General features: G+C 38.0%; 1 protein-coding gene across 7 annotated transcripts; it reads right to left on the minus strand.

The window, feature by feature from the left end:
* Nucleotides 1–3275: 3275 nt before the first annotated feature.
* Nucleotides 3276–19717, minus strand: LOC148030720 (uncharacterized). Of its 7 annotated transcripts, none has more exons than XM_087687063.1 (4): nt 15170–19717; nt 14712–15104; nt 14169–14553; nt 3276–5532 (listed from the first exon to the last, which is right to left on the minus strand). In XM_087687063.1, the coding sequence occupies exon 1, from the start codon at nt 17239–17241 to the stop codon at nt 16102–16104; it is 1140 nt and encodes a 379-aa protein (XP_087543189.1). In that variant the 5' UTR covers nt 17242–19717; the 3' UTR covers nt 3276–5532; nt 14169–14553; nt 14712–15104; nt 15170–16101. The 7 variants fall into 7 exon arrangements, with proteins under 7 accessions (XP_087543189.1, XP_087543188.1, XP_087543187.1 ...); XM_087687062.1 differs by lacking the exon at nt 3276–5532 and adding an exon at nt 7042–13538; XM_087687061.1 differs by lacking the exon at nt 3276–5532 and adding an exon at nt 7042–14045.
* Nucleotides 19718–22973: the final 3256 nt, after the last annotated feature.

Here is a 22973-nt window from a genome sequence, read left to right on the forward strand (position 1 = left end):
AGAAAAGTGTGTAATTTCAAATTTGTGAATTAAATGCTTGTAATTTAAGTTGATACGAGTCATTTACTACCTTTTGCCAAGAAGAAGGCTAGTTCCACTTGTTTCACCTCAACTTGAAAAGTGTTTCACAAGACAACTCCTAAGCGGCTCTCCCCTCATCTAGATGGATGAATCAAAAGGAAAAAAAATGTTATATTAGAGGCACGCTTACATTGAATCTCCATCATTTCCGTTACGGATTTGATAATTCAATCTCCATTATTTCCTTTTGGGAGGGATTTGATCATGCCTCAAAGGCTAACAAATATTTCTTATTCTTTAAATTGACTTTGATAGAGCTTATAATAAGAAGGTTTAAGAATTTATATTTCAAGCACTATATGAGATGGGAATAGGTAGGATGTTCACCCGGGTAAGTTACTCATAAATATATGTGTGCATCATGTGGGTTCAAAATAAGGTATTTTTAAAATACCATTTTTACATATTTTTTACATATAGAAGGGTGTAATACAAATGAGTTATTTATAGATTGAAACGTGATGTAAAGGATATATACATATAGTAACTTCCCCGATGATGTTCATCAAGTATGTTGGGATAATTTAAGAAGATGTTAATGAGAGTGTAGCACTAAATAGTAAGCTTTTTAACTCCCTTTATATTAGAAGATAAATTAGGTGAGATTGGGCATTAAAATCCCTACTCCATCTTGTTAACGCTTCATGGTGGTTGGTCTTTGTTGAAGGTTAACAATGGTAATCTCAAAAGATTTAAGTTGTGTGTGACTAATAGATATATGATTTCCTGTTACTTTTTGTGTGATACAAGTGGTATTGTTAAGAATGATTTTGCTCTTATCACTTTCCTTTGAAGTTTCTATAAACCAATCATTCACCTACCTAAGACTCCTCAATAGGACTCATAAGTCCTTATTGCTACTAGATGCTATTTGCAAAGCCATTGAAGAAAGAAAAAATTTTCAATATTCTTGAAGTTCCTATATGTTTAACATTTCTTAGAAATAAAGATGGTTTTTGATTATTGGCCAAGTTTTAAAAAATCTTGAGCATTGAAAAGGCTTTCAATTTAACTTAATGCTAGTACAGTAGAGCTTGATCACATTATTTCATCAACCTTATTAAAAGCCCACCAAAGTTGGTCTTAAAAAATTAGAGTGCCTTGCTAGGATATTTTATGGGTTTCAAGATGGAGACAAGTTCAAGATCCTAAAGGTTCCCTTCACCTACCTACAACTAGGATTAAGACTCCTCAATAGGACTCATAAGTCCTTATTGCTACTAGATGCTAGTTGCAAAGTCATTGAAGAAGGGAAAAATTTTCAATATTCTTGAAGTTCTTGTGTGTTTAACATCTCTTAGAAATAAAGATGGTGTTTTATGATTGGCAAAGTTTTAAAAAATCTTGAGCCTTGAAAAGGCTTTCAATTTAACTTAATGCTGGTACAATAGAGTTTGATCACATTATTTCATCAACCTTATTAAAAGCTTAATCACATTTTTTCATCAACCTTATTAAGAACCCACCAAAGTTGGCCTTAAAAATTAGAGTGCCTTGCTAGGATATTTTATGGGTTTCAAGATGGAGACAAGTTCAAGATCCTAAAGGTTCCCTAGTTCTTTTTACTAGCATGCATGTACTTATTAATGTGTTGATATGTGATTCCATGTAAATGTTGGGCTAGATGACATTAAAACATGTGTTTATAATCACCCTTCTCGCATGCAAAATATATGTGATTCTAGCTTGAGAAAAATTCATGTATAAATAGGCACACACACATAAATGAACCCATAATATTTTATTTAGTGTATGAAATATGTATGTTCTACTTATCAAACAATCTATTTTCTAATAGTGTCATATCATCTTTAGATCCTTGCATGTCCTTAAAAAAATGCCTCAACAACTTGCCCCTAGCATGTTGAAGTAAACATGAAATTTGTGTGTTGAGCTTGTAAGATATTTTACACAAGTGTAAAAGACATTTTAGGCTTCCCCATAGGTCTTACAATTTGCACAGGAGTTAATGGAGCTTTCTTTGTCGCCAAATGAAAGAATCAACAAAGACAACTCAGCCGATTGGAGGCTCACCACACTTGCCTTCACATAAGATGATTGCCAAGAGGCTCTCCCCTCATCTAGATGGGCCGATCAAAAGGGAGTAAAAATGTCCTATTAAAGGTAGGTTTATCCTATGTTCATCTCCTTTGGGTGGGATTTGGGGCATGTCCTAACAACTAACAAAGATTTCTCATTGTGTGAATTGATTTTGATAAATCATACGATAAACTAGATTGTAAAATTTATCTTTGAAATGTTATATCAAATGGGATTAGGCAAAGATTCATCAAGTATGCTTGGATAATTTGTGGAAATGTTAATGCAAGAGTAATACTGAATGATAAGATTTCTAACTCATTTCCCCTCAGAAAATCAATTAGGAAACGTTAACCTATAGCTTCCCTAATCTTTGTTGCTCTGGTCTTAAGAGAATCGTTCATCTTACGAAGGCTAGGATTAAGTCCCCAAATTAAAATTTACATTTACAAAGTCATTGAAGGAGCAAATGTTTTCAAGTTTCTTAAAAGTTTTCTTATGGGTTTTAGGCTCTCAAGCTAAGTTTTATATAACTTAAAGAACATTTAGAAGATTTTCAAGTTTACTTACTACCAATACTAGCATTCCTCGCGCGCAAGGAACACTATCCGAAGCTGCCGCGAAGCGGGGTGCGAGGTATCGCACGACAGCTTCACTTCCCTATCGCATAGTGGATAATGCTATCACAAAAACATCACATGCTTTACTCTCCTCTACTCACAACCCCTCTATCTCTCATCCCATTTACACCTCCCCCCTCTGTATCCACACTCACTCACTCACTCAATCACTCTCTCTCTCTCTCTCTCTCTCTCTCTCTCTCTCTCTCTCTCTCTCTCTCTCTCTCTCTCTCTCTCTCTCTCTCTCTCTCTCTCTCTCTCTCTCTCTCTCTCTCTCTCTCTCTCTCTTACGCACATGTATAAAAGGCCAAATATGCATTTGCATCAAAGAGCACATAAACTCATATATACATGCAATGACTATGCACCAAACTTATAGACTTGCATTTATACTTCCTCTGCACAACAATTAGAAACAACTTGTATCCTTGGATGTTACAATGAGAAACAACATTCCTACACTGAAACGAACCACAAATAAAAAGATATATGAGCCACACCACAAATTTAAGTTTGTCCAAGCATTGCATGCAAACTCTTAGTATTAATAACCCACATAGGTGAAGCAAAGCCCGAAACCAAAGTTTCTTCTAGAGACTGCACCAATAACCTTGCACCACAATTTCAAGTATCAACAAACCACAAAGTGTCACTCCTTGATTGTGCCTATACATGTACATCCAAATGTTACAAAAAAATTTACAGTTCCCATAGGGTCTAACCAAAATGAAGTTTTCTTTTCTTTGAGAAATAACTGGGAAATTTTCCACTCTCCAATATAGCATGGCCAGGCGAAGCAAGTTCGATCACCACTCTTCGTCTTGTTGATGGTACAGGGGACATAATAGTATTTCCACTCTCCAATATAGCATGACCAGGCAAAGCAAGTCCGATCGCCACTCTTCATCTTGTTGATGGTACATGGGACTTAACATTAAAACAACAATATCTGCTATGCGCAATAGCTAGAAGTAGCTCTACACGATCATTTGATGTTACAATCAGAAATAACATTGCTACGCTGAAATGAACCACAAAGTGTAAGCATATCCAAGCATCAAATACAGATAGGTGAAGCAAAGCCCACAACCAAATCTTGCCCGAGAACCGAAAACTTTGTACCATAAATCCAAATATCAACAAACCATGAAGTACCACTTCTTGATTACACCTATGATAAATAAATATAGATACATCTACATCCAAACGCTACAAAGATGTTGAAACTTTCCATCGGGCCTAACCAAAATGAAGCTTTCTTTTCTTTGAGGAACCACTGGGAAAAATTCCATTCTCCAACATAGCATACTCAGGAGAAGCAAGTCCCATTGCCACACTTCGTCCTGGTGATGGTACAAGGGACATGATAGTCTTTCCTATCTTTCTTGCGCCTAAAATTTTAAAAGCTCACAACGTAAACATGAACACATCCAACAATTGACAAAGATCACTTAACAGTGGAATAACAATACCTGGCTTAATATTTGCAAACCACTTGGCAGGCATTGTCACAGCTTGATGTAGCGTCACAAAACAACTGAGGTCCTTAAATTCATATGTCAGCCCACCCCTCGGTATCCTATCAGTGTGAGATCGTCGAAACCTCTTGTTTTGCTCAGCTTCACCCATATGCACTCGAAAGCACTGAGTATACCCACAATGCACCACCTCAATAAAGATTGGAAGCAAAATCTCTATGTTGGCATCATCATAAAAATGCTCGATGACCCTTGCAAGAGTTCTTCTTATAATATCATCCGTTGTCACTGCGCGCAAGTTACACTATAGTTCCTTCTGATACTCAGATTCTGGATAATAACCCCAACTTGGAGTAGGCATATGCAAAAGTCAAGCAAACACTTATATATAGTGTAGGGAATATATACTCAATTACCATCGAGTATATGCCAACCGAATACAGCTTTGAGGCCATCTCACATACACACCAAGCAAGGACTATAAAGCCAGCAAAATTCAATAGATACATCTCTAAAAAAATGCAAGCATATCTTCCACTCTCTAAAAAATTCATCTCCGTATGCATCTTTGCAAAAAAGCAATGCACCTCATTGCATCTTCTGAAGTACATTCTTGTACACAATGTTCGTCGTGACATTCATAGTGCTCCCATCCTCATCCAATAACACCCTCACACCGCATGAGGATTTCACCCTTGAAAATGCAACATACAACTGTCCATGTGTAAATACTGGTGTCTTTAAGTAAAGACCAACAACAGACAATGTTTGGCCCGAGTTTTTTTCGGTGAATCAGGGGAATGCCTGGGGGAAGAAAAAAAAAGCGTCACGAGAAGAGGATCGGTATGATGCGAATTAAACAGAGATAGATGGGGATTTTATTCTCAGTTCGACGAGGGGATCAATTCAGCTACAGCGACTGCCGCACCTAGAAAATTGATGCACCTAGAAGCAATAGAGTCTTCTCTTCCGATTCTTCTCTCCTTAAGAAAGAGACAACAGCAGCAACAGTAAAGACGGTGAACTGGAGATGATATCTGAAGACGAAGTCGAAGAAGGAATGTGACGAAGGGAGGTAGGGAATCGTGCCGTTGCAAGACAGCGCTCCTCAAGACGGTCGGCCTCGAAGCGTCCCCAACATAATCAAGGAGGCAGTGACGATGATGTGAGCAAAGGAGACAACCCTAGCTCTGCTGCAATACCCAAGAAAAGAAAGTTCTCCCCAATTGTGTGGGACCTCGATGAAAAACCCCAGTTGCAGAAAGGATCAAGCTTCTCCAGCATGTCTGGGGCGTCGCTGTCAAAAGCAAGCCCTGCAAAATCACGGCAGTTAGCTTTGCCTTCTTTGCCTCAAGTGCATCTCTTTCATCACAATTACCTCTTCCTTTCCCAACCCCTCTGCCCATATCATGCAGTGCCACTCCCAAACACAGTACATCTCACTCAAATGTTGCACGGAGAACGCCACCTATAAGCTCCACTGGTCGAAGCTCTACACCTCCTTTTTCTGGTGCAAATGTTTCAGCTGTAAGGGCACTTCACTTGCTGCTTTCAAAGGCATCAGCATCGCAGAAGGCATCTGAATCAAGTTGTTCTTTTACCCCATCTCCTCCATCACCAAAGCACACACATTATTCTAACAGCAGTGCAGATAAAGAAAAAAAAAAAGCAGAGACACAGATGAAAAGTCCATATACACAGGATGAGCCTCTTCTGGACCACTTATTTGACACACCTCCTCAAATTGATGAAGCTGAGATGAGCCTGGTTTCCTGCATAAATATTGCAGCATCTCGTTGGACAGAAAAGATTGCATCAGAGTTGGAGACTGGGGGATTCAGTAGCTCCAATGTTTTGGTGTATTGACTTCTCTATACTCGTAACCACACTTGCTAAATCCATGGAAATGAAGCCTATCCAAACTGTCAAGAAATACAGAGACATTTCTGTATATAAATCCTGTGCTGCAACATGTAAAGAATGTCCATTTTGTTGGAGTGCAATCACTGATTGGATAATAGCTTTGACAGCTTGATAAAAGCTAGAGAGTCCTGTAGTGTCAAATTTTGATCCTTAAGAACTAGCTGAAGTATTTCATGGTTACTTGATACAAAATTTCTGCATAGAATTCTGAGTGAAAAGACAGTGAAATTACAGCAAACACATGATATATACCATGCAGAACTCTTCCATGATTTTGAAGAATTACTGGTTCATTCAATACAAAGAATTTTGTATGATCGTGAACATTATTGTTCTTTCCAACTGATCAACATCATAGGAAGTAATTGCAGTCATAAAAGATTAGACTTCATTCACTTGCTTGATCTTCTATCCTGAAATTTATAAAGGACTTCTGAAGTCGCGACATTGCTTTCGAAACCCTTCGACATCTTTGGTGAACCCGACGTGAAAGCGTTGCATAAATTTCAGGATGGGAGATACTTCAGCCTCTATTTCAGCCTCTTCTACAATTCCAGCTGCGTCTACTTCAGCTCCATCAATGACTGCTGCGTCAAGTACTTCAATAGAGGATCTAAAGCAGATTTTGCAGAATATGTCCATGTACATGCAGCTCCAAAATCAGCAGACACAATTGTATATGCAGCAGCAGCAACAATTGCATCAACAGCAGTTGACTCAGCAAAGGCAACTCTATTCGGAGCAGGAGAATGCAAATAGCGCGACTAAGGCTATTGAAGCAGTTAAGAATGAGAAGAAGCTATTTGACGGCCGTAATGTTTCAGCATATTTGAAGACATATGAGATCAAGATGGGGTTTTTTTGAAGTTCCAGCTGGACTTATGAGTAAGTACTTCCTTCGTCTTGTCACACCCGCTTTGAGGGCAAAAGTGACTGATCTTTTTATTCAAAATACACATTGGCAAGATTTTAAGAAGGCCTTGAAAGAAGAATATTTCCTTGAGGACTTTGGTATGGCTACTCGGCGGTCATTCCGAGAGTGGATCTACATGCCAAACAAAGGTCTAGCTGCTTCAGAGTTGATTCGAGAATTTGAGGAGAGGTATAGTCAGCTTGATGCCATTGAACAAAGAGCATTGGATGTTGAAAAAGTTGAGCTTTTCTTACAAGCTGCAGATCCTGCTCTTCAAGAAGAATTGGGTGAGCTTTTTGAGGATCGCACGAAGCCTATGGGTCTTAAAATGGATTGGCAGGATGCTCAGGATGCAGTCTCGACTTTGACCAAGAGGAGGATATGGAAGACTCACCTACAGAATGGTTCCATGACACCTACACCATCATCAGCTCCTATGCCTGCTGCTATCCCTGTTATTTCTTCTCCTCCTCAGCCAATTTCTTGGCCTATGCCAGTGCCTACTGTTTCCACTCCACCTATTCCTCCTGTTCCACGACCGATGCATGCACCTTCTGCTCCAAAACCATCCGCTCCATCAGTGCCTACCTCTCTTGATGACATAATCAAAGGCATAACAAATTTGACACTGGAATCAGTTAAAGCGGAGTTGGTGGGAAAATTGAAAGAGTAGTTTGCTTCGACTGCGCCTACTACTTCTTCTAGTGCTCCTACTGCACCTAGGAGTCCTAGTGCACCTAGGAGAGATCGGAGATGTATTTGGTGCGATAGTACGGACCATCAGCATTACAGGGATTGTGAATCTTTTCAGGATGCAAGGAGGAAGAATTTGGTATATTGGGGGCAAGATGGTAAGATTTGGTTGACTGAGATAGGAGCTCCACTTGCTACCAACTTTGGTAAAGGTGGAATGAAGAAGTTAGTGGATGACATGGATGCGCGTACTTCTTATGTGACAGCTAGAGGTGATGCTTCTGCATATGGAGTCCAGATTGAGAAGGGATCAGAGACTCAGTCAGCACTATGGACTTATGCTATGGAGACTGCAAACAAGGGGAAAATTCAGCAAACTATTTTGACTAGTGCAGGCTCTAGCATCAAATCAGAGACAGGTTGGGATTCGCCTGTTGACAGGTACTCTATTTATGCTTATTTGGCTAAGTCTCATGGAGCAGATGTACTTGTTGAGGAGAAGCGTAAGAGGGATGAAGAAAATCCAAGTGCAGCTAAGAAGACTAGAGGGGGTGAGTTTGTTTCTCCACCTACTGCAGGACCGTCTTCAAGACCAGGGCCAGATCGACAGATGGAAGATGCTCAAAAGAGAGAAAAGAGGCAAGAGCCTAGAGAGAGAAAGAAGCCAGGGTTTAGATTGATGTCCGATATTGAGACATCTACGAACATGAAGAAAATCTTTAATGATAAGATACTTGGCAGTGAGGTGACTTTCACTATTTCTGAGATTTGGGCATCTCGAAAAGAGAGTTTCAGGATCAGTTTCAGGAGGTCCTGAAGAGGAAAAGACATGCATTGTCTACCACTGATACACAGGGAGTTTTGATTGGGGAGTTGGATGAGGATGAGGATGAGGTTATGGTTGAGAATGCTTCTATTTTTCCGCAAGTAGAGAAGAGGGTTCAGCCTATGCATTATGCTGAAATTGATGAGCCTGTCTTGATACCGCGTAGTCACTTTTCACGGAGCCATTGGGCTAGGGCAACTACAGAGACGATGGTAAAGATTGGAGAGAAACAGGTGCCTTATGTTGCATTGGTGGATCATGGTTCAGAGATTAATCTCATAGTTCGTGGAGTTTATGAGAGTAACAGATGGCCTATGGATGTAGAGGATGGGTGGCGTATGAGAGCCGCCAATAACACTGCAGGTGATTTGTATGCTGCTTGTCCTAGTGTCAGGGTTTCTATTGGTGATGTAGAGGAGGATTTTCATTTCTTTGTGCAGGATTCATGCTCTTATCCCATAATTCTTGGTCAGCCATTCATCACAGAGATGCGCATGGAAACAAAGGTAATGGATGATGAATCTGCTTATGCACGGATTCGCAGTAAAGATGGCATGAGAGCAGTTCGGTTTATGACTGTGTGTGTGAACCATGTTAGAAACAGGGATACTCTCAGAGATGCACCTTTGCCCACTGTGAGGGATTCGGGTTTTCATTAGGTACCGCTGTTTCGCGAGACGACTGTGGTACAGAGCAGAGGAGATTGGAGTTCTCACCTCCTGGCAGCAGTGTTTTCTCCTCCGATTTTGTTGGGATTTCAGCAAACAGTTCAATGAGCTATCAGAAGACTTCTAGGTTGCCTAGAGCTGCCAGGCAGTATATATGCAGGAAGGAGAAAAATTTGAAAAATACAGGAATTTTGGAGGATGATGAGCACATAGATGGGATGTATGACAGTGTGATTTGTGCAGATACGATGACAGAGATGGGAGATATGCTGAAAACTGATATGCAGAATTGTCACAGTAATGTATTAGTGCAGTCCCTAGACATGTTTCATGAAATTGCAGATTTTGTGTCACAGATTGAGTCAGAGGCTGAGGTAACTCAGCAAAGAGTGTTGAGTGCTGAAGAAATTCAGCAAACAGAGTTTCCAGCTGGTTATGATCAGCTTGCAGAGACACAGAGGGCTGAAAACTTTCAACCAACAGAGTTTACTACTAAAATATTTCAGCATTCAGAGTTTAGGGCTGTTCCTATGCAGTCCATAGAGCAGAGGGCTGAGGATATTCAGCCATTGAAGTGTAGAATTGCTGATTTACAGCAAGATTTGAGTAATGCAGAAGAGCATAATGAAGCCACGGTTGACACGAAATACAAAACTGTGGATAAGAAGGTGAAGCCAGTTGTTGTACCGCTTCCACCTGACAGTGATCAGCAAATAGAGAGGGCTGCTAAACAGCCAATTTTGAGGAATCCGGAGCATATTGGTCATAAATTTTCAGTAGAGACTCTTGCTGAATTGAAAATTGGAAATGGTGATTTCTTGCTACCTATAGAGAAGCAATGCTTTCAGGAGATGCTTGAGCGACATGGAAAGGGATTTGCTTTTTTTCCGCATGAGATTGGATGTGTGAATCCTGATATTGTTGCTCCTATGGTCATTTTTACTATTCCTCATATTCCATGGAATTTTCGACCTATTCCAGTGCCTAAGGCACACCTACCAAAGCTGATTGATTTATTGAATGAGAAAATCAGGATGGGAATTCTTGAGCCTTCATCTGCACCATACTCAAACAGGTGGTTTACGGTTCCAAAGAAGAATGGTACTCTCCGATTTATTCAAGACAGCAGCCAGTGAACAGAGTTACTATCAGGAATGTTGGTATAGGTCCAGTTGTGGATGAGTTTGCAGAAGCATTTGCTGGACGTGCCATCTATTCTTTAGGTGATTTGTATTCAAGATATGATCAATTTCAGCTGGCTTTGGAAAGCAGGGACATAACCACCATGAGAACTCCTATTGGGCTTGTCAGGATGTGTACCTTGCCTCAAGGTGCCACTAATTATGTTGCGCATATGATGAATGCCATGCATAAGGTCCTTCGTGATTACATACCTCAGCTTACCATGCCTTTCTTGGACGATGTGCCCATTAAGGGATGTGCAGAAGAAGAGAAGAATGAGAGTCTAAATGAGCAGGGATGTAGATCCTTTGTGGCTGATCATATTTCAGCATGTGAGAAGATTTTGGCCAGGTTAGAAGAAGTGAACTTGACACTTTCAGGGCAAAAATCTGTTTTTGGAGTGAATGAGGTTGTCATTGTTGGACATATGTGTGGATATTATGGCAGGAAACCCTCACCTGATAAGGTGAATGCTATAGGCAAGATTGCGGAGTATTGTTCTACCACTTCAGAGGTACGGAGATTCATTGGAGCTTGTGTGTTTTATATGATTTGGATACCTCATTTTGCACACATAGCAGATTGTTTATATCAGCTGCTTCGAAAGGGGCAGAAATCCTATTGGGATGAGAGCCATGCGGAAATTGAAGAAGTTATTGCAGAATGCTCCTACTCTCAGGAAAGCAAATTATAATTGTGGAAAGCCTATTGTATTGACAGTTGATACTAGTCCAATTGGCATAGGTTGGGCTGTGGGTCAAGATGATGCAGATGGAAATAGGTATGCTATTCGGTTTGGGGCGAAAGTCCTAAACGAGAGACAGAGGAGATATCCACAAATCAAGAGGGAGCTACTGGGGATTGTTACGGCTCTCAAATGTGACAAGAAGTACTTTATTGGAGCTTCAGTTGTGGTAGAGACAGATTGCTTGCCATTGATTGGTATGATTACGAGTTGCTCTACTCCGGATATAGCCATGTTGAGATGGATTGCATACATCAAGTCATTAAATCCGGAATTTAAACACATAGCAGGGAAGGATAATCCAGTGGCAGATATGTTGTCTAGAGCCAGATATGATGATGAGGAGACTCTACTTGCAGAAGAGGATGATGCAGAAATTTCAGCCACTATGGTTGATCATGTTTGTCATGTCTATGATATTGTGGCTTTCATAGAAGAACTCTATGTTGGAGATTGGTTGCAGATTGGCAGGTACCTTAGTACACTAAGCAAAAGAGATGAATGGACAGATGAAGAGTTCAAGAAGATCAGAAGAAAAGCCTATGGTTATTTTCTCAAGGACGGATTTCTTTGGAAGCATCCGAAGAAAAGAGGCGGATTACCTTTGCGGGTTGCCTGCGATGGAGAGACACAGTTACAGGTGATGAGGGAGTTTCATGAGAGTCCTTGGGCTGGTCATAGAGGAGTGTGGGCTACTTATGAGAAAATCAAGGAGAAATATTGGTGGAAAGGCATGTATAGAGATGTTTCTCACTTTGTTGAGACTTGCAGTGACTGTCAGATGTATTCAGTAGTGCGTCATCGAGATTAGCTTCATCCGACCTATCCGCTATGCATTCATTATAAGTGGGTAGTTGATTTGGTTACTATGCCTATGGGTCTATGGCAGATGAGGTATATTGTTTTGGCTAGAGAGGATCTTACCAATCATGTTGAGGGCAGATCTTTGAGAACGAAGACCACTAGTGCAGTGTGTAAGTTTTTATTGGAGGAAATTTTCTGCAGGTATGGTTGTGTGGGTAAGATCACTGCGGATCGTGGTGAATTGGATGCAGATGAAGCTAGGGAGTTTTTCTCTCAGCTACGAATCAAGTTGGCTCTAACTACAGCATATAATCCAGAGGGAAATGGAAAGAGTGAAAGAGGGCATCCGCCGATAGTGAAAGCATTAGCCAAAGCATGCAGAGGACGGATTGGAGAATGGCCGAGACTTCTACCATTTGCTTTGTGGGCTGATCGTACGACTCACAGTGTTACCACAGGATATATGCCCGCAGAGTTGATGTATGGTCAAAAACCTGTTATGCCGACTGAGACTTGTGCTTTGACTTGGTCAATTTTACCTTGGCAGGAGGATTTGACGAGAGAGGAGCTCTTAGCTCTTCGGATTCGACAGTTGGAGAGAAGACCAGAGGATATTCAGCTAGCTATTGACAGGTTGAAGGTTGCTAGACTAAGAAATAAGGGCAGGTTTGACAGCAGGCATCGCTTGCGACCTAAAGCAATAGAAGAGGGAGATTGGGTATTGGTCTTTGATAGCAACCTTGAAAATCAGCATACTGCACTTCGGAAGATGGTGAAAAGATGGTTTGGGCCGTACATAGTCAGACATGTTTTTGATAATGCAACATATGAATTGACAGAATTGGATGGGACAGTGCTTAGAGTGCCTATTGCTGGAAAAAGAATCAAGATTTTCAAGAAAAGAGATGATGAAGATTATGTATTGGAAGAATTTGCAAGAGAAGATCAACGAGAAGAAACTCCAATGGAAGAGACAGATGATATGACAGATAATCTTGTTGATATACCGAAAATGCATAACGAAGAGATTGATCTGTTTGTGGATCTCGATGATAACGATCATGGGTAGTTGGCCCATCCGGAGGATGCGCAGGATTAGAGGGGGTGGATGTCGTATTGCTGCGCATTTGAGGTGTGAAAACCACCCAAAAGTTGTGTGTGTGATTTGATACTTTGTACATACTTAGTTGTTGTGTTTACATTTATTTTCTGCGTATGAGTATAGTGGCGAGCATGAAGGGTTGCTTTCAGTCTATGTTGAATAGGGTCAAGGAGAGAAGACATTACAACTATACAAACAGATGCAAGAGGAGGGCATTTTCTCAAATCAGTAGACATTTAAGATCACATTTCAAGCATGTGGTGCCCTCATTGAGAAGGAAGATGTTATGAGCATGGATGGGAAACCAAGAAAAGTTTCTTGGGGAATTTTCCGAGCATTACATGCAGATGCTCACACAGGATTACCATCGGTTTCACATGCCAATCAGTGGAGTCATTGGAAAGAATATCATGGTGCCTGGTCATCTGTACACGGTCAATCCTATTGCTGTGAATAGCAAATACTGCAATGTTTTCACAGACAATAAGCATGTAATCAATATCGTCAACAACAAGGAATTTGGAAAGGGTTTGGTTTATGTAAGGATCTTCTCGTAGAAAAGAAAGTTGATTGTTTAAGATGGTTTTTGTGGCAATTGATGCAACAATGGTGGGAAGCATTACTTTCACTAGAAATGAAGAGGACTATTTTTGAAAGGGCCTTTTTTGGGGGGGGGGGGGGGGGGAAAGGGGGCTTAATGGAGAGGAGTGCAGAAAAACATGGAGGGGGGAAGGTCGTTGTTTTTTTTGAAAAGGTGAAGTTTTTTTTAGAAGGAGAGAGAGAACATGGTGATCAGAGAAGAAGGAGGGAAAAGCAGAGATAATATGGGAAGTCCTGTTTATAGAGGGAAAAGGGCTAAAGTTGAGAAAAAGAGGAAACGAATCTCACGAATGGCAGCAACGGAAAGAAAGGAGTTTTAAGGGAATCTAGAGAAAAAGGGAGAGTTTTTTTCGGTGAATTAGGGGAATGCCTGGGGGAAGAAAAAAAAAACGTCACGAGAAGAGGATCGGTATGATGCGAATTAAACAGAGATAGATGGGGATTTTATTCTCAGTCGACGAGGGGATCAATTCAACTACAACGACTGACGCACCTGGAAAATTGATGCACCCAGAAGTAATAGAGTCTTCTCTTTCGATTCTTCTCTCCTTAAGAAAGAGACAACAGCAGCAACAGTAAAGACGGTGAACTGGAGATGATCTCTGAAGACGAAGTCGAAGAAGGAATGTGACGAAGGGAGGCAGGGAATGGTGCCATTGCAGGACAGCGCTCCTCAGGACGGTCGGCCTCGAAGCATTCCCAACATCATCAAGGAGGCAGTGACGATGATGTGAGCAAAGGAGAGAGCCCCAGCTCTGCTGCAATACCCAAGAAAAGAAAGTTCTCCCCAATTGTTTGGGACCTCGATGAAAAACCCCACTTGCAGAAAGGATAAAGCTTCTCTAGCACGTCTGGGGCGTCGCTGTCAAAAGCAAGCCCTGCAAAATCACGGCAGCAGTTAGCTTTGACTTCTTTGCCTCAAGTGCATCTCTTTCACCACAATTACCTCTTCCTTTCCCAACCCCTCTGCCCATATCACGCAGTGCCACTCCCAAACACAGTACATCTCACTCAAATGTTGCACGGAGAACGCCACCTATAAGCTCCACTGGTCGAAGCTCTACACCTCCTTTTTCTGGTGCAAATGTTTCATCTGTAAGGGCACTTCACTTGCTGCTTTCAAAGGCATCAGCATCGCAGAAGGCATCTGAATCAAGTTGTTCTTTTACCCCATCTCCTCCATCACCAAAGAACACACATTATTCTAACAGCAATGCAGATAAAGAAAAAAAAAAGCAGAGACACAAATGAAAAGTCCATATACACAGGATTGACGATGATGTGAGCAAAGGAGACAGCCCCAACTCTGCTGCAATACCCAAGAAAAGAAAGTTCTCCCCAATTGTCTGGGACCTCGATGAAAAACCCCACTTGTAGAAAGGATCAAGCTTCTCCAGCACGTCTGGGGCGTCGTTGTCAAAAGCAAGCCCTGCAAAATCACGGCAGTTAGCTTTGCCTTCTTTGCTTCAAGTGCATCTCTTTCACCACAATTACCTCTTCCTTTCCCAACCCCTCTGCCCGTATCACGCAGTGCCACTCCCAAACAAAGTACATCTCCCTCAAATGTTGCACGGAGAACACCACCTATAAGCTCCACTGGTCGAAGCTCTACACCTCCTTTTTCTGGTGCAAATGTTTCAGCTGTAAGGGCACTTCACTTGCTGCTTTCAAAGGCATCAGCATCGCAGAAGGCATCTGAATCAAGTTGTTCTTTTACCCCATCTCCTCCATCACCAAAGCACACACATTATTCTGACAGCAGTGCAGATAAAGAAAAAAAAAAGCAGAGACACAAATGAAAAGTCCATATACACAGGATGAGCCTCTTTTGGACCAGTTATTTGACACACCTCCTCAAATTGATGAAGCTGAGATGAGCCTGGTTTCCTGCATAAATATTGCAGCATCTCATTGAACAGAAAATATTGCATCAGAGTTGGAGACTGGGGGATTCAGCAGCTCCAATTTTTTGGTGTATTGACTTCTCTATACTCGTAACCACACTTGCTAAATCCATGGAAATGAAGCCTATCCAAACTGTCAAGAAATACAGAAACATATCTGTATATAAACACTGCGCTGCAACATGTAAAGAATGTCCACTTTGTTGGAGTGCAATCACTGATCGGATAATAGCTTTGACAGCTTGATAAAAGCTAGAGAGTCCTGTAGTGTCAAATTTTGATCCTTAAGAACTGGCTGAAGTATTTCATGGTTACTTGATACAAAATTTTTGCATAGAATTCTGAGTGAAAAGATAGTGAAATTACAGCAAACACATGATATATACCATGCAGAACTCTTCCATGATTTTGAAGAATTACTGGTTCATTCAATACAAAGAATTTTGTATGATCGTGAACATTATTGTTCTTTCCAACTGATCAACATCATAGGAAGTAATTGCAGTCATAACAGATTAGACTTCATTCACTTGCTTGATCTTCTATCCTGAAATTTATAAAGAACTTCTGAAGTCGCGACATTGCTTTCGAAACCCTTCGACAGCGTAAAACTGATTGATTTTGACGACACCAAGCTAACCTACATTGCTCTATACTACAATAAGCATCAACAATAAATTGCTGCAACAATCGGCCACCCCGCAACATGCACACCTCAGTGTCCTCACGCACTTGTAGTCGAAATGCATAAAATTGCATCTGAGTAACACAGTCCTTATTAGACAATCCATGTATATTAATTGGAACATTAACACCACTATAAGGTACCTTTACATGCCAACCATCATCACCCATAGGAAAAAGAAGACCGTATAGCATTGGCATATATGCCCTATGCAAGTTTGAAATAGCAATACATCGTCCATCCTGACTATAAACATGTATGTCTCGACGATCAAGAGTATTCTCATCGCCTTGTCCTGGCATGATAGCTGCAACCTCAGTTGCCACTGGAGATGAGTATTGTCTATTAGCATGTTGAACCCCAAAAATAGTCATTCTCAAATCATGCAAGGGATTGTTTTGCAATTGCATACCCACGGATCTAAAAGCTTGTGCATATGCATTGTGTTGATGCATCATAGACTGAAGCTCCCCAAGCAAGCTTGGCAATAAATTAGGCATAGCATCCAACCGATTAGATAACTCATGCTCAGTATCATAAACATAAAGTTGTGCAAATCTTGGCCTTTCTTGTCGTTGCACATTAGGAATCAAAGGGCCTATACGATGATAAATGGATCCATGCACTCTAAAGGTATAAGAATTTCCCACAACAGACAAAAGGTCATCAACATTGGCACCAAGCGACACAAATGCAAGAGCACTATTATATGCTCGTATATTATTTTTAAGTACTCTACTTTGAGGATGCATACCATGCAACAAATCATGCAATAGTTGTGGTGGATATTGCAACTGTGGTAACATTACTTCTCCATTTCGACAACAATGTTTACCAAACAAAACTGACCCCTGCACTTGAGCCTCACATCTCCACAATTTAGCTGAACATCGCTCACACATCTCAGAAAGACTCCCCATGGAATGCACAATCGGGTCTTGAAATAGCAATATTGTAGCTGCAGGATGAATATTCATTGCAGGCAAAGCATGTAAAATGGAGCAAAAACCCCCATTTCAAGCACTAAAGGTTGGAGCATTATTGACACGTGACTCATTAATCACAACATTTCCTAGGTTTTGGTGATTTTCAGCATCACAATCATAATCATTAGCAAATTGCTGCTCAATCAAATTGTGAAGTCCCTCACGAATCAAGCTATCATGATTTAGAGTCCCTCCTTGCAAAACATTCCGACACTCAACTATAGTAGAACACATCTCTTTATACCCCCTCTAGTCATGTCTTGCCATTTGAGCCCTAAGCCTAGCAATCTATCGTCGTCTATATCGTGTAGAGTTGAGTCTATGCCTATGAATACGCAACACATAATCCCTGCTAGTTCTCTGATTATTTAATTTTAATCCCATATTGTTTGGATTCTCACAAAGCCTGCACATCAAGAGAAAACATGCATTCTTTCAAGCAGAGACTTGATTGGGATTAGTATTTCCAAAAAGACTTAAAAGCAGAATCAATCTAGAATCACATATTTACAAACTCTTGAAAAGAGAAAGAATACACAATCTTATTCCAATCCATAGCAAGTACCTAGACATTGAAACGTATTTTATAGAAAATATTACTCTTTGATACGTACTACATTGCAAGACATAATAATTATATCTATAAATAAACTACTATAGATCAATGTTTACAAACTCTTTAAAAGAAAGAAGAATGCATCACCTCCAATAAATTGAACCAAACACTGGAGAAATAGAGAGAGAGAGAGAGAGAGAGAGAGAGAGAGAGACAGGGAGAGAGAGAATATTACAATTAGACCATAGAATTAGAAAATATTACTCACATGCATTACACCATAAAAATGAAAAAAGTTATATATCCACATTGTTTGATATGATATCAAGCATCAAGAAACAGACATCACACCACACTGTAGATACCCAATACAGTTTACTCAATATAGCCTCGTTACAAAAGAAGGGAGCACACATTATCACAAAAAAAGCAGTGGCCTAAGCATTTCATATCTTCATAAGCGAGACAACAATAGATCATAACCTTCATCCAAATGTTGAAGAGAGAGACAAAGAGAGATCAAACCTCAAGAAAGAGGTATCACATCACATCGTTACATTAAAACCAATATACAATATAAGCTTCACAAAAAGGAAGCACACATCACAAAAAAAACATTGATCCAAGCAATTTCAAGTAAGATATAAGCGAGACGATAATAGATCATAAGCCTCAGCCAAGCAAATCCTCCTCAATTGGGACCGTTCATTTGACGACTCAATTGTTGTAGCAAGGCATTGAACCTATTAACATTCATTTGGAACTGCAAAAATGGTAGTCGACAACCCCTCTGGCAAATAACAGGCTCGTGGTCATCTCCAAGCCCCCAAAACGATGCCCACATATCATTCAACAACAAATTCATCAACCTACTTGTCTCAGAGACAATTGCTAAAAGTTCCCTCACTTCAACACCCAAACCACTCGAGACTTGTTGAAGAACACTCTGGGTGTGCTTTGTCTCGCACACAACACCATGCAAACCCTTAGCTTGTTCATGCAATTTTGCAGAGTAAATAGCAAGTGCATGATCGACACGTGTGGATAAAGTCCTCTGCAATTCCATCAACTCATTCATCTTGGTCTCGAGGCGTTTAAACTCCAAAGAACTTGAAGTAGCCTTTGGGTTTCTTCGCATCGTTGATGTCCTTGTGGATTTACTAACATGCCCTCCCTGTTGCCTCGCCACTTCTTTCATCTTTCGCACATTAACTTTATTGACTCCATTAAACTCCACATTTTGGCCGCAACAAAATACACAAATGACTATCTCCCCAACCAGAACACAATACCTTGGTGAAAATATAATTATTAGAATAACTATCTCCCATACCCATGCGAACGGCTCCAAGTAGGCAAGCGTCGAAGAGATGATGTGGTGGTTGTTTTCTTTAATTCAACCAAATCAATTGCATTCAATGGAGTCAAATGCACTATGTCTGGAACATCGTCCATAGCTTTGCTTTGTTCCATGATGACTACACGAAACTTTCAATAGAGTATAAGAGTCCCAACAGAGAAATCTCAAAGCCTAAATCGAAAGTGTATTGGACTCAAAGACAAAAGAATAGTCATGCACAAACACGTGTAATTAATCATGCATGAGCACATGACACTCACCAAATATATAGCCATGCCTTACCTCCTCTCCTCCAACTCTCTCTCTCTCTCTCTCTCTCTCTCTCTCTCTCTCTCTCTCTCTCTCTCTCTCTCTCTCTCTCTCTCTCTCTCTCTCTCTCTCTCTCTCTCTCTCTCTCTGTGTCTGTACAAGCCCTACTAATACGCCTTACCAAAGGCTTGAATGCGTTAAAGGTCCAAGCACTTTTATAAATCAACTAATAAACTATTACCATCATCATATCATATCATAATCATAATATCATAATATCATAATAATCATAATAATAACAATCATAATAATAATAATAACAAACTAACAATACATATTTATAATATAATACAATATATAATAACTAACAATAACAAAGTCAAATAGCAACCATTAACAAAATAACAAAACTATATAACTATATATAATATATATAATATAACAATAATAATAATAATAATAAATACAATAATAAAAATACAATACAATAATATAGTAATATAATAATATAATAATATAATAATAAATATAAATATAACAACAACAATAATATAAAACAATATCTAATCTAAACAAAATAATACCACAATAAATAAATAAATAAACAAACTATAAGCTAACAATAAACTAATAAACAATACAACAGCAATCATCATCATCATCATCATCATTTCATCATTATCATTATTATCATTATCATTATCATTATCATCTAACATTATTATCATTATCATTATCATTATTATATCTATCTTACTTAATATATCTATCTAAGTGAGACGATAATAGATCAACTAATAAACTATTATTATGATAATAGATCAACATTGGTCCAAGCACTTTCAAGTAAGATGCAAACTATTAAAATGAGATAAAAAAATCTTAATAATTTGAAAGGGATAAAAAATGTTTTTTAAAATGGAGATTTTCATTATTCAAATAAGACACAACTCATTTAAAAAGTCTTGCAAAGTTAATATATATATATCAAGCATGTGGCGTTTTCAATTTGGAAAAGATAGACAATATTTTCAAAATGGAGATTTTCAAGGACATGCTGACACAGCGACGACTCATCCAAGTTAACATTGTCAAAAACCTATCTAATCTAGATAAACTTTGAAAGAAGCAAATTGCACATCAAGGGCAATGCTCTCGAGTGAAAGGGAATGACCCCACACGGAAAGTTGCACATCAAGGGAAACATTTTCATTCTTGTGAGCAATTAACTCACATACGCCATCCTCTATATGACCAGCACTGTCAATAAGATCTTTCATATTCTCATCATGATCATCCAAGGATCCAATACGTGGCCAATACTTTCGGACGTGTTCATATATCTCCCCTATGTAACCCTTGATTTCTTCCAACTCATCCTATATCCTCACCCCATCACAAAGGTTTCCTTCGAATTTCTCCTCCAAAATTCTCTCAATCCTTTGTAGACGGCTATCAATGCTCTCACCAAGAGAAATTGAAGCCCTTTGACGTCGAAATAGTGCCTTAACTTGCTTCTCAAGCCCCTCCAAGTGATGAATGACTCTCAAAAAATGAACAGAACTTTCATATCCTCCAACATGCCTAAGTGCATGACGAACTATCTTCTTCCTTATTACCTCTTTCCCTTTGCACACATTCATTTGCACACTGGGAGCGCACTGCACAACATTTGCTACAGACACATTTTTTTCCTTCATGCTGCGCAAAACACATGCATCAACATCAAGGTGCATATCAACTATCCTTGTCTTATATAAAAAATAAAAATTAGAAACAATGAAAAATCCTAGATAACATTAGATTAACATTAGATAACATTAGATTAACTTCCAATGCATTAAATTTAAACATACGTGCATTAGACCATATGATTGACTACCATAGAATTTGCTATAGTAAGTAGCATCTAAAGTGAGGTTTCAATTTGTTTATCCCACACATAAGACTCAAGTGGGTCTTCAAGATGCATTTGGATTATTTCAAGCAAATTCTAATGGCTCTCTAGTTGAGATTGGATTAGGCTTTTTGTCACAATGGATGTATCCAATCAAGGATCAAAGCCAACGCCACAATGACCAATGAGTTGGTATTTTAGGTGGTGCACTACAACTATATCATTACTCACTACAACTATAACTAATTATTTTATATTATCATTATCATTATCACTATCACTATTCACATTATTTTATATTATTATTATTAGCTTTTATATATATATATATACTTTTGTACTAATATTTATACTAATAAAATAATAATAAACTAAATCAATCAATCTAAATAAATACCACAACAAACTATAAATAATCTACAAACTAACAATAAACTAATAAACAATACAACAACAATCATCATCATTATATTTTATATTATATAATATCTAAATAAAAAACAACAATAATAACAATAAACAACAAACAATAATAATAATAAATTAAAAATAAAAATAATCATAATAATTACTAATAAATAATCTTAAATCTTAAATCTTAATCTTAAACTATAACTATTAACTATCCAAATCTAATCTAATCTAAATCTAAATCTGAATTCTAATTCTAAATATAATAATATAATATATAATAATAACACCAACAATAAAGTTAATGTTATGTTAATAGTTAATAGTTAATAGTGTATTATTGTTATTTTTGTTATTAGTTAGTTTATTGTATAATATATAATAATAATAATAACAAAAATAAAGTAATAACAAAAATATATAATAATAACAACAATAAACTAACTAATAATAATAAAAAAACAATAATTAACTATTAACTATTAACTATCAACATAATAATAAAATATAATAATAATAATAAATATAATAATAATAACTAAAACAATATCTAATTCTAAATAAAATAATACCACAACTATAAAATAAATTGTAAACTAACAATAAACTAATAAACTAATATCGTCATTATATCATATCATAATAACATCATCATATCATATAATAATAATAATAATAATAACAACAACAATCTAATAATATATATTTATAATTATAATATAATAAAATATAATAACTAACAATAACAAAGTTAAAATAACAACCATTAACAAAACTATATAACTATATAATATAATAATGATAAAATAATACAATAATAAAAACGTAATAACATAATAATGATAATGATAATAATAAAATAATAATAATAAACAAATTATTAACATTCACATTCATTCACATTCACATTAACTATTTAACATTCACATTAGCATTCACATTCACATTCACATTCACATTAATAAACTATCTAAACAATAATAAACTAATAATAACATCATAATCATATCATAACATAATATAACATAATTACTAATAAATAAACTATAATAATTCACATTCACATTAATAAACTATCTAAACAATAATAAATAGAAATAGATAACATCATAATCATATCATAACATAATTACTAATAATAAACTATAATAATGATAATGATAATGATAATAAAATAATAATAAACAAACTAACTAACATTCACATTAACTATAACTATTTAACATTCACATTAGCATTCACATTATTCA

This window comes from Lygodium microphyllum, chromosome 10, assembly GCF_053477565.2.
Source record: "Lygodium microphyllum isolate KBCC chromosome 10, Lygodium_microphyllum_v1.1.10, whole genome shotgun sequence".
NCBI classification, from domain to species: Eukaryota; Viridiplantae; Streptophyta; class Polypodiopsida; order Schizaeales; family Lygodiaceae; genus Lygodium; species Lygodium microphyllum.

Coding starts and splice junctions, on each gene's coding strand:
- LOC148030720 (XM_087687063.1), bottom strand. CDS start 17,241: ATGAATATTCATCCTGCAGCTACAATATTGCTATTTCAAGACCCGATT.